This window comes from Postia placenta (assembly GCF_002117355.1).
Source record: "Postia placenta MAD-698-R-SB12 unplaced genomic scaffold POSPLAscaffold_7, whole genome shotgun sequence".
NCBI classification, from domain to species: domain Eukaryota; kingdom Fungi; phylum Basidiomycota; class Agaricomycetes; order Polyporales; family Adustoporiaceae; genus Rhodonia; species Rhodonia placenta.
The window spans coordinates 585157-596346 of NW_020169838.1; the positions used below are offsets into that span (position 1 = coordinate 585157).

Consider the following 11190-nt stretch of genomic DNA (forward strand, 5'->3'; position numbering starts at 1 on the left):
CAGGAAGCACGTGATTCTGCCAGCGTAAGTAAGTGCAGTAAGTTCAAGTAACAAGTTGGCGATAACAATATCCTCGCCCGCCTGTTCCAGATCACACCGCCTGTTTCAGACTTCTGTGTGTCTTCGCTGTCGCCAACAACGTGCGAGATGCTGCAGAAATGCTCGCCTCATCTCCCTCTTCGTCTGCTGTGACCATCCCAACGCCGGGCAAGTCGATCCTCAAGCGCCCCCCGCCTCCACAGCAGTCATTTTTCTCCCTTGCGAGACTATCCAAGCTCCTGCCGACACAGAGCCAGCAAGCTGCAAATCAGGATGAGAATGCGACGCTCAAGAGAGCGCACTTTATCCTCCCGGAGATGACTATGGTCTATCCAATCTCTGCGGCAAATCCACCGTCAACTCCCACTTTGAAGGAAGAGAAGCGGTCCATTGAGGAGCGCGAAGTAGAACGCAGGCGGCGTGTTGTGCGGGGCAATTCAATTAATCATGATTCTAACACGTCGGATACATGGTGGAGCATGGACAAAGTCGAGTCTTTCTACAGGGAATGTTGCGAAGGGCGGGAGGAGGTTCCTGACCCAGGTATTTCTACCGCTTTCAAGGTGTGTTGCAGCCACCTTGGGTTGAAGGGGACGTGTGCTTAGAGTCTGCTGCTCACAGCGCGCTGCCGGAACAAACCCACGCACGGTGGACTTCTCAGGAGTGCAGCTGACGGTGGGGTCGGCGTCAGTGCTGTCCGACGTGTTCACCATTGAGTGGGGGCTGCGGAAACTGGTCTTCAAGGAATGTGACCTAGACGACCAGGTACGTGCAATTACATCCGCTGATGTGCTACCTTCATTTGTGACATTGCAGACCCTCAAACCCATGTTACATGCCCTACTGATCCCAGACAGCCTAACGTTCCTGTCTGTTGCGTCAAATCGGCGTTTGAAGGCACCAGCATTCCGGTTGATCGGTGCGTACCTTGCGAAGGTACGTGAACCCTATAGATGGTATGAGATTACTTCGTGACGTCGCATTAGACCAAGAGCCTGCAGTTCTTGGACCTTTCGCAGAACTCACTCGACAAGCGGTCAATCGAGTATATTGCGGCAGCACTTGCCGAAGTACCCAAGCTGGGCCTGGTATCGCTAAGGCTGGATGATTGCACCCTGAAGCCGATTGCTTTAGATGCACTAGGTAGGTTCTTCGTGCACCGTGAGTATCTACTGTCCTCCCTCACCACCGCCGACTGCAGCCAACACCGTACGGAAAGCCTCCCTGCGCAACATATCCCTCCGTCTGAACCGCATCAATGCGACCGGCGCAGTCGCGATCGCACTTATGATCAGAGACTATCCAGACCGTTATCCATCGACAGGCGGCAGCTCCACTCCAACGTCGCCCATCGCGACGAGCCCAACCCTTACTTCGCTGCTATCTCCACCTTCAACTCCTTCCTTATCGACGATCTCGCTCAGCAGCGATGGCACCGCGACACCACCACCTCCTCCGCCAGCGCGCACAGGGCCTCTCCCTCCACCTCCACGGCACCCCTCCACGATCCCTCAGATTACCTACACGCCCTATGTGCCCCGTGCGCGGCGAGCTGCCACGGGTACGGCGACGGCGACAGCAGCGGCGGTGAATCCGCTCTCCCTGACCGGCCAGCCGGTACCCATCATCACGTCGTCGGCGCAGGGCGGAGTGACCACGCGACATTCGGTTCCTCCGCCTGTGCACCCGTCGGTGTCGGGGCACAATCATAACGGGTCACAGAGATATGACAAGGGCCCGAGCGCTGCGTTGCTGGACAAGGTGCGCGCGTTAGACAATCTGCCTAGATTGGGGGCGTTGCGGACGCTGGATCTGCGCGGGAACGATATCCGGGTACGCCTGTCGCTATGCCGAGTTCGTTGTCGCTGACAGTACTTATTTGCAGACGGGCATTACGTATATTGCACAGGTGTTGAAGCGAAATCGAACGTTGAAGGTCCTGAACTTGAGCGAGAACAAGCTTGATGTACAGGGACTGATTCTAGTGGCTGAGGCTCTGGTAACCTGCATGATATTCTCCTACACGGAAGTCCCTGCTTACATAAACACCTCAGAAATACAACTCCTGCCTGGAGACGTTAGACCTCAGCAAGAACCCGTGTTGTGGTCCTGGCCTTGAAGGGGTAGGTGGTCTTTTTCGTTTTTTGAACAATGTGCTGAACCATCCATACGCCAGATACAATCTCTGCGGACAGCGTTCACCCTCAATGATGCACTGAAACGATTATTCCTTTCCTCAACCGGGATGACGCCAGCCGGAGCCATCGCACTTGCCGAGTTCCTACCAGAATCGACATCATTGTTACACCTAGATCTTACCATGAACAATCTAGACCTTGCAGGCGTGATGGCTCTGAATTCGGGCCTGAAGGCGAATCATACAATGCGATGTCTAGATCTCAACATTCCTCCAGGTGATGAAGAGATGGCTCGGTGAGTCTACCACGGCTCCTCGGGTGATTACTGAACGTTGACGTGTTGACAACAGCTTATGTCGAGACATTCTTTACTCCTGCGTGCGCAATACGGAGGAGGCGGAGAAGAAATCGCAGGCTACGAGCCCCGACGGCGCGAGCGGGCGGGGCCAGGGCAAGGGCGTCTGGGGCATGATCGAGGAGAGCGAGCTGGCCAAGTCCCTTCGGCAGGACGACAAGAAAAAGGTTGATGACCCTGTTGACCACTCGCCTGTGCGTTCTGAGGCCTCGGCTGACTGCATCCCTTCCGCGGCACGACAGGCCGAGTCGAACATCCTCGCACAGGCACGCGGATGCAAGGAACAGCTCGAAGACCTGCTCGCGCGCTCGCCATCATCTTCATCAGCGCCTGCGACGCCCGTGCAAGAGGTGGTTGCGGATCTGACCGCGAGCGTGAAGGAGGTGCAGAAATCGCTGATGAGCATCATCGACACGACGACAGAGCCTGCACGACTACAGGAGCTCCTGAGTTTGAACGACGAGCTGACAACCCTGCTGGCGCGATGTGCGCCGCGGAGGCAAAGCCTCGTGCTACACGCGCTTGGCATCCATGTGGAGACGGGCAAAGCGAACGGATCTGCATCGCCTACTAATGGGCACGCGCGACATGGAGAGGCGGACGGTCGTGCTGAGGACACGAGCGACGAGGAGCCGATCACACCTCGTGTAGATAAGGGTAAAGGCAGAGCCGAACCGGAGCCAGAGGAGCCAGAGAAGGTCCTCAGCCCGACCTTCCTCATCGACTCCGATGACGAGGATGGGGACGGGCAACACTTGTTAGTAACGCAACCAGATGATCTAGTGTCACCGACGGACTTGTGAGTGAGCTTTTTCGAGATGTCCACAAGCTAGTTCTCATCATCCGTGCGACAGGTCGCGAAGCTGGGTTGAAGAAGAGGGTGAAGTCTTCCGTAAGGGTGCGGTATTGCTTGGACCGGAAGAGATGGAGGGCGACTATGATGGTGAAGAACTCCGACGTGAGGTAAGCGATTTTCCTGTGCCATCGGCATTTCTTTCATCACGATCCCGCACAGCTATTGGATGCTATGGTGGAGCGTCCACCGCCAAGAGCAGTGCTGGATGACTTTGGTGCTGATCTGGGACCGGAGCCCCAACCATCGCCTCCGACATCCCCACAGGAGAAGAAGCCTCCTCGTCCCTATGTTCGTCGCTCGCGGTCGTCGTCTTCTGTCATCCCTACAGGCGACAACGCCGTCGACGCTGCCAACGGAGAGAAGCCGACAGATAGCAGCCCAAAGACCGCCGCCGAGGTCTCAAGCCCGACTCAACCGTCTACACCTACTGTCCAGATCAAGGCTTTCCTCAGTCGGAGGTTGTCTTCTGCGTCTTCAAATTCCAAGGAATCTGACTAAGCCCCGCAATTTGGTGTTTTTACCTCATGATATTGCAAGACCTCGTGATGGCGCTTGCTATCTTGCTTTGTCGTGCTTTCAATTACCCTCGCATACCTATGCTACGCCCAACTGGATATCCCTCATCTCCCATCACTTATTCCCTTCTCGTTGTGTTGAATTTTAGCTCAGACATACCTTGAGACAGCTGTTGCTTTATTGCCCGTCTTGGGAATGAACGTTACGGTACTACACGCTAGACTACCTTTCTTATGATCGTATCCCCAGGCTTGGGTGCAATTGGCTATGGCTATACCATTGGTACATACCTTCTAATTTCTACGTAACATAGGGCTGTGGCTTGAAGCGCATGTGGATAGTGAACGTGTGTTTCCACAAGAACGCTGCAATTTCGGCTTAGCCTAAGCAAGGCGGACGCTCACGACAGTGATATCCACACGTTGAAAATATTGAAGTCAAAAGTGACTGCGGCTTAATTCGTCTTGCATATTCGTGCTCTGTAATTGGCACGGAGTTGACGGGGAAGGTGGTGGCATTTGACCTCAAGATTGCTCGACTTGGTGTTCGACCTTCCGCGCCGCGCCTTCCACTTAACCTTCCTTGTTCCTTTCTCATCATGACTGGCCGTACCAAAGCAACTGCTGAGCCTACTGAGCCTACTAGGCGGTCTTCTCGCATTTCTGCACAACCGAAAGCAGAAGTGAAGGAACCCGTTCAAAAGGCTACGGCAAAATCCAAGAAGAGAACAGCTGATGTGGATGGAGACAGTCCTGCTGTAAAAAAGGTACGCGTTAGCGGCTTGGCGAAGGTTCTGGAGACGTTCTGTATTTTGCACAGTCGCTTTGAAGTGTTATTGTATCGTTGTGTTCTCAAGACTGACCAGGGCGACTGCTGATCCGTTCCGCTCTGCAGAGCAAGGCCGAGGAGGAGGCTGCCGAGGCACCTGATACTGCGGAATCCAATGCGGGTATGTACATAGAATGATGAGGAAGCGTGCACTTTTGATACATTTTATAGCTGCTGCCAAACTGGCAACGATCGATGTCGGGGATGCTCTGCCCTCTCTGACGCTCCAGAACGAGAAGGGCGAGGACGTAGAAGTGTCGACGCTGGCAGCGGAGAAAGGGGTGATCCTGTTCCTTGTGCCCAAGGCTGATACACGTGAGTTCAACTGATTATACATGATTACTTCCAATTTTGCTCGTTGTTGAATTCGAAATGTGTTTCAGCCGGCTGTACCACCCAAGCTTGCGGCTTCCGCGATATATACCCCGACTTCACTGCCCACAACTTTGATGTCTACTGTTTGAGTGCGGATAGTGCGTCTGCTCAGACCAAGTGGCAAACAAAGGTTCGCATGGCGTCAGTTGTGTTGCAGTTCTTTGATGCATGGTTCATCTGATCGGTAGAAAAACCTGCCCTATCCCTTGCTCTCGGACCCTAAGCGCCAGTTGATCAGCGCCCTAGGTGCTGGGGAGGGTGGAAAGACCAAGCGTAGCCACTTCGTCTTCGAGAAGGGCGGGAAACTCGTCGAGAAAAGGCTTCCCGTGAAACCTGCTGACAGGTATGTAAATCATTTGGTGGAATCTTTGCGTGAGTAACGACATGACACGCGATGCATAGCCCGAGACTCGCTCTTGAGTACGTGAAGAATCTCAATTCTGCTTCTGCCTGAAACCTATCCAGCGTATCCTCATCGTTTTTGTGATCTGGATCGTGTGTGTAATCTGTTGTCTGTACCTTGCTTTGAGTACCAACCATGTGCATCTCCGAGTGAAAATTTACTGTCTTACGTGAAAAATCGTGTGCATTGCATCCCTACGTTAAGAGACTCTCGACCTGTTCGCCGCTTTTTGCATTCGGCTGCCTTCATTGAGCCTTGCTCGAGGACTCCATCTCTGACTTGTACAGCGCGGCTTTACGAACCAGTCAGGTGTCTGATCTCGATTATGACATAGTATTTGCGTGATGCCTGCTATTCACGGTAAATGTACGAAATTCAAGACTACATGAGACGCGACAAGCAACAGTTGCTGGATCGTCGGCAATGCCACTGCTTCTCAACGCACATCAACAGGCAGACCTGTTGCACGCCACTCCTCCTGCAGATCCTCGTACGACCTCCGGATGACCTCGGCATGCTTCTCAGAACGAGGCTTGAAGCCTACCGGAAAGATCTTCGGCGGGCTCACCGCCCCGTCCCAGTACACCATCTCGTCGAGCGCATCCGGAAGGATAGGGTTTCCCGTGTGGGTGTCCACCGGTGCATAGAAGTCGATGCCCCATACCAGCCTCGAGAGCACGATGAAGATCGACGCCTCTGCCACATGTTTACCCAGACAGAATCGTCGACCCCACCCGAACATATAGCTAGCAAAAGCCGTCGGCATAAACGCAGAAGGGGTGCACGAGTTGATCACACGTACTTGGAACGATTCTGAGAATCTGGGCCGCTGTTGCACTGCAGCCCCTTATCCGCGTTGTAGAACCGCTCGGGGTTGAACGCGAAAGGATCGGGGTACCGTGCAGGGTCCATATGAATCCCGTGGATGTTACCGACCACTATTGAGCCTGTGGGAATGAAGTAACCCTTGTAGACATCCTCCTCTTCGACCGCATGAGGAACCGAGGCAATCGGCGGTCGAATACGGAGGGTCTCCTTGATGCAGGCGACAAGCCAGGGCAGCCTATCCTCGTCCTCCCAGCCAGGCATCCGATCTAGTCCTACAACCCTGTCCATCTCCTCCTGGGCGCGGCGCAGCGCATTCGGATTGTTCAGCATGAACAAGATGAATATGAACATCGCAGTCGAGCTCGTGTCCGAACCTGCTTCGAGTACCGAGGCGGCCGTATACGCGAGGAACTTGTCGCGCATCCAACCACCATCGTCTGTGGCACCATTTCCTGGGAGCTCGCCAAGTCCGGCCTCTGCACGCGCGCGGAGATAATCCGGTACAAATCCTGTGCGTGCAGCCCCCTTCGTTACGTCCTCGTTGCACTCTTTGAGCAGTTTGCCCCACAGCCCCATCTCCCTGCTCGGGGTGCTCAGCGACCGTTTGTATCCTAGCCGGACTCTACGACTTACGTTTCGTGCATCCGGCGGCCTTCCTTGCGCCATGGAGCCAGTATGTCGGGCAGCCATCGCAAGATGGGGAACGCATCCGCACTGTTGCATAATGATTGTCAGGTGTCGCATTGCCGTAAACTACGCTGGACAAACAGGAAGCTGCCTGGTTCGGAAACGTGGGCAAAGTTTGACATGACCTCGTAGACTTTGTGCCTGCCGCTAGATCAAGCAATGCTTTGATGAATGTAGAAAAAGTCTCACGTACAGGTCCGGATTGTCAAGAATGCGGTTCATTCGCATGCCATACGAGAGTAGCATCACAACGCTCGTAGTCTACATGCGACATGAGGCTATGTTTACAGGTCGGCATGATCGAGAGGCACTTACGTATCTTCTGAAGATCGAGTACCAGTGCCGCTCTGGGACTTTGCCATTTGGGCCCTCAGTGAAAGTCTCGGTAATACTGGTATCGGCGTGATCGAGCAGATCTTGCAGTATGACGCGTGATTCGAAATCCTGCATATTGCGCCACTTCCTGGAGGGCGCAGGCGAAAGTATGCCTGATACTGTTCGCCTAGCAATCTACGCCAGTGATACAAATGCATGAGCACTGCCCCGAGGCAAGTGTACAACCAATGCGAATTGCGGGACTTTGCACAGACCTTGAACTCCCTGTTGTTTGACATTAAGACCATCCGTTGACCGTCACTCACGAGGCCACTCGCAACATGCATATCGGGGCGGCTGGAATATAGCTTGCTGCGCGTGACGAGAAGCTCATCCGCCACCTCGGCAGAGCTTAGCACGATGAGCCGCTGTAGGCCGAGCTTGATAGAGAAAATTGGGCCATACTTGGCCGCCCACTTGTAGTACTGTGCGTAGATTCAATGAACGACGTTTGATATGGCAATAGGGTGCATTCATGCTGCGCACATACCGTGGGATGTGGGCGTAGAGCGTCCAGCTGAAACAGATTGCCGAGTAGGGGAATGCCGGGTGGACCAGGGGGCAGGGGGCCTTTGTGTCGCGCATGAACGAGACGCAGTAAGCAGAGAAGATCGCGATGCCCGCGAGCAAAGCGAGTTCAGGCGAGAACATATTCAAGCTGGTGAACGCAGTCATAGACGACGTGAGCTAAGTTCGCTGTGAGCCACGAGCAACAGGGCCGGCCCTCTTACAAGGCGAACATATATAGGAGAGCAGTCAGGATACACTGTGAGCATGCTGCAGGCAAACCGCGATGACGAAGCGTCCCGGCGATTCAAAGCCGCACTGTGACGGGACCGAAACCTCTCTCGTGATCGTATGGATCAGCAAAAACCCATCACAAGATTCAAGAAGCGCATACCGTGTGAGAATGCGGGCATCTTATGTATATGGCAACAAGAAGGGGCCTGTCACCGCAGCCGGGCATTGACCCAATAGAACCAAAGAAGCTGGGAACAGTACCGTCAGCGTTATCTGTCAAAGTGACAAGAGTGTGTAGATGAGAAACGCCTCTTACAAGAATCTCTTGGTATATATGGCCGATCGTCCGAACACATTGTAATGATAGAAACGTGAAATAAAGTATGTGAATCGGACTGCTACCCAGGGACTGGGCGTACGATGCCGATGTTGACTATACTCGATTCCCTTCTTTGAGGAAAGGCTGAAACGGAGAACTGGTAAGGGATCCCGTTGTTTGCGGGAATTGACATGAACATCCCAGATCGCATTCGGCGCTGCTATCGGTATATCATATAAGGTACATGGCTAGAGTTAGCAACGGGGTCAGAGTTTTTAAACGACGCGATTGGCTAGCCGCAGTCAACGATTTGGAAAGCCCTAACCCCACTCTAGGTCTTGGTTGTCTGATATGGCGAAATGCCAGCTGGGATCTAATCGAAATTCGGCATCAACGAAGCCTCTGGAGGATGATAATTGATATGGCTCCCACCAAGCTGCACAGCCTCTACTAATGGCAAAACAATATTGGAGAACCTCCGGATCCACCTATCTCACTTTTGTTGAAGCATGATGCCCATAAATGGACTGATCGCCTAAAGGTCAGGTAAGTTCGGGACGTTTTCTCCTAACTCAACCATCAAATTTTTGAATGTGCACTTGAATGTTTTGTTGGAAATTGTGGCGAGCGCACGCCACAGTATTTGGTGTTGTTTGTAGTGCCTCGTAGACTTTGCGCGAGCCATTCTGTTCCTTACGCGTTTGATAGAGCTCAGACAAACGTGATATATCTTTTTGATCATTCTCGCTTCGGGTCTCGGACGAGCTTAGACATGTTTTCTGACTTGCATGAAATCGTTGATTCCAGGAGGATCAGTTGTCGGATATGTGCATGAAAAGGGCAATTATACTGATGCGCGGTCTGTTTGGCTCACCTGCCCATCTCAGTCACTACCGGTGGCATCAGGTAGCATCTTCCCGTCGGTATTAGCCTTCGCCTCGAATGACTCGCGCACGTATTATTCTTGTCGTAATGACTGAAGTATATCTCAAAAGGAGACCATTCATCTGCCTCCGAGAGTCCCGATTCCCACCCGAACTCGCATACCGCATCTTGAGAGTTGGATACTTGAGCTACGCAGTCTAACCACAAGAGCGATATAGCAACATGTCCTGTTAGCCACTCTGAGCTCTAGCCACTGGGAACATTGTCAGAAAATATGGCAGCTTTGCTGTCGAGCTGTGCTCATCCGCCTGCCGCCACCATACTTGCCAGGATAGGAGAGCATGCGAACGCCATCTCCGACGGCTTATTTGCTTATCACCAGCTGTCATCTTCCGGCATGATTCAATCCCATTTTTCGATCAACTTGATTCTCGGAAGTCAATTGCGGAGGGTGTGGTTAGAATGCGGATACATAACGGATCATGAGTCGCCACCGGAGCGATCATCGATGATACCACTGTTCCTTATTGCACGTCGACGGGCTGCCCCATTGCCTCCCACTCCGCCTGTACATCCACGTACGACCTCCTGATCACCTCCGCGTGTTTCTCGGACTGAGGCTTAAAGCCCACAGAGAAGATTTTTGGTGCGCTCACCAATCCGTCCGTCCACGACGCCTCGTCCTTCACATCCGGAAGGATAGGCATGCCCGTGTGGGAGTCTGCTGGGGCGTAAAAGTCCACTCCCCACACCAGCCTCGCGAGCACGATGAACACAGACGCCTCCGCCAAATGCTTGCCTATGCAAAACCGCCGTCCCCATCCGAAGACATAGCTAGCAACAGTCATCGTTATGAGCGCACGAGGACGTGCATAGGTGAATCGAGCTTACTTGGCACGGTTCTGTGAATCCGGACCACTGTTCCACTGCAGTCCCGAATCCGCGTTGTAGAACCGTTCAGGATCGAACATCGAAGGGTTGAGGTACCGAGCAGGGTCCATATGAATCCCATAAACGTTACCAATCACCATTGAGCCTTTGGGGATGAAATAGCCATTGTAGACGTCGTCCTCTTCCGCCACATGTGGTAGGCCTGAGATGAACGGCGGTCGGATACGGAGGGTCTCCTTGATGCAGGCCACAAGCCAGGGCAGCCTATCCTCGTCCTCCCAGCCAGGCATCCGATCTGGTCCTATCACCCTGTCCATCTCTTCGCGAGCGCGTTGCAATGCGTCTGGATTGCTGAGCATGAACAGGATGAACGAGAACATCACCGTCGAGCTCGAGTCTGAGCCTGCTTCGAGCACCGAGGCAGCCGTATATGCAAGGAATTTGTCGCGCATCCATCCAACGCCGTCGTCTGTAGCACCGTTTCCTGGCAGGTCACCGAGCCCGGCCTCTGCGCGCGCGCGTAGATAGTCGGATACGAATCCTGTGCGTGCGATGCCCTTCGCTATGTCAGAGCTGCACTCATCCAGTAGCTTTCCCCAGAGCCCCATCTCCCTGCTCGCTGTCGTCAGTGATCGAGAACATACGCGAATCTAAGTGATCAACTTGCCACTCGTGCATCCGACGCCCTTCCTTGCGCCACGGGGCCAGTATGTCAGGCAGCCGTCGCAAGATTGGGAATACATCCGCACTGTTGTACAAACATTGTTAGGCAGGGTGTTCCCACCACAAATGTGACTGCACGAACAGGTAATTTCCCGGCTCGGAAGCGTGCATGAATACAGACATGGCCTCGTACACCTTGTGCCTGCCATCATAACAGTCCGTAACTTCAATAAGTCAGCAAGAGCAAGGAGTCAACGCACAGGTCTGGATTATCGAGGAAGCGGTTCATTC

The 11190-nt window shown here is 53.6% G+C and overlaps 4 protein-coding genes across 4 annotated transcripts; 2 read left to right on the forward strand and 2 right to left on the reverse strand.

Annotated features, from left to right (window-relative positions):
* Nucleotides 1–158: 158 nt before the first annotated feature.
* Nucleotides 159–4228, forward strand: POSPLADRAFT_1181292 (hypothetical protein; the record flags this gene model as incomplete). Its single annotated transcript, XM_024488826.1, has 11 exons — nt 159–602; nt 661–804; nt 856–975; nt 1026–1182; nt 1241–1872; nt 1925–2038; nt 2094–2162; nt 2216–2472; nt 2528–3331; nt 3387–3495; nt 3548–4228. The coding sequence occupies 11 exons, from the start codon at nt 159–161 to the stop codon at nt 3884–3886; spliced, it is 3189 nt and encodes a 1062-aa protein (XP_024338865.1). The 3' UTR covers nt 3887–4228.
* Nucleotides 4229–4492: 264 nt separating this feature from the next.
* POSPLADRAFT_1039925 (hypothetical protein) lies at nt 4493–5687 on the forward strand. The gene is made up of 6 exons (XM_024477622.1): nt 4493–4670; nt 4799–4853; nt 4904–5047; nt 5116–5237; nt 5296–5450; nt 5510–5687. Exons 1-6 carry the CDS (start codon nt 4503–4505, stop codon nt 5559–5561), a joined length of 696 nt encoding a protein of 231 aa, XP_024338866.1. The 5' UTR covers nt 4493–4502; the 3' UTR covers nt 5562–5687.
* Nucleotides 5688–5946: 259 nt separating this feature from the next.
* On the reverse strand, nt 5947–8051 carry POSPLADRAFT_1056665 (hypothetical protein; the record flags this gene model as incomplete). The annotated part of the gene is made up of 8 exons (XM_024480817.1): nt 5947–6256; nt 6313–6918; nt 6972–7052; nt 7107–7166; nt 7219–7286; nt 7341–7535; nt 7616–7825; nt 7887–8051. 8 exons carry the CDS (start codon nt 8049–8051, stop codon nt 5947–5949), a joined length of 1695 nt encoding a protein of 564 aa, XP_024338867.1.
* Nucleotides 8052–9869: 1818 nt separating this feature from the next.
* On the reverse strand, nt 9870–11082 carry POSPLADRAFT_1056666 (hypothetical protein; the record flags this gene model as incomplete). The annotated part of the gene is made up of 4 exons (XM_024480818.1): nt 9870–10179; nt 10237–10848; nt 10907–10984; nt 11042–11082. The coding sequence occupies 4 exons, from the start codon at nt 11080–11082 to the stop codon at nt 9870–9872; spliced, it is 1041 nt and encodes a 346-aa protein (XP_024338868.1).
* Between the last annotated feature and the right edge of the window lie 108 nt (nt 11083–11190).

Coding starts and splice junctions, on each gene's coding strand:
- POSPLADRAFT_1039925 (XM_024477622.1), top strand. CDS start 4,503: ATGACTGGCCGTACCAAAGCAACTGCTGAGCCTACTGAGCCTACTAGG. Junction 4,854..4,903: donor TACTGCGGAATCCAATGCGG/GTATGTACATAG, acceptor TACATTTTATAG/CTGCTGCCAAACTGGCAACG. Junction 5,048..5,115: donor TGTGCCCAAGGCTGATACAC/GTGAGTTCAACT, acceptor AATGTGTTTCAG/CCGGCTGTACCACCCAAGCT.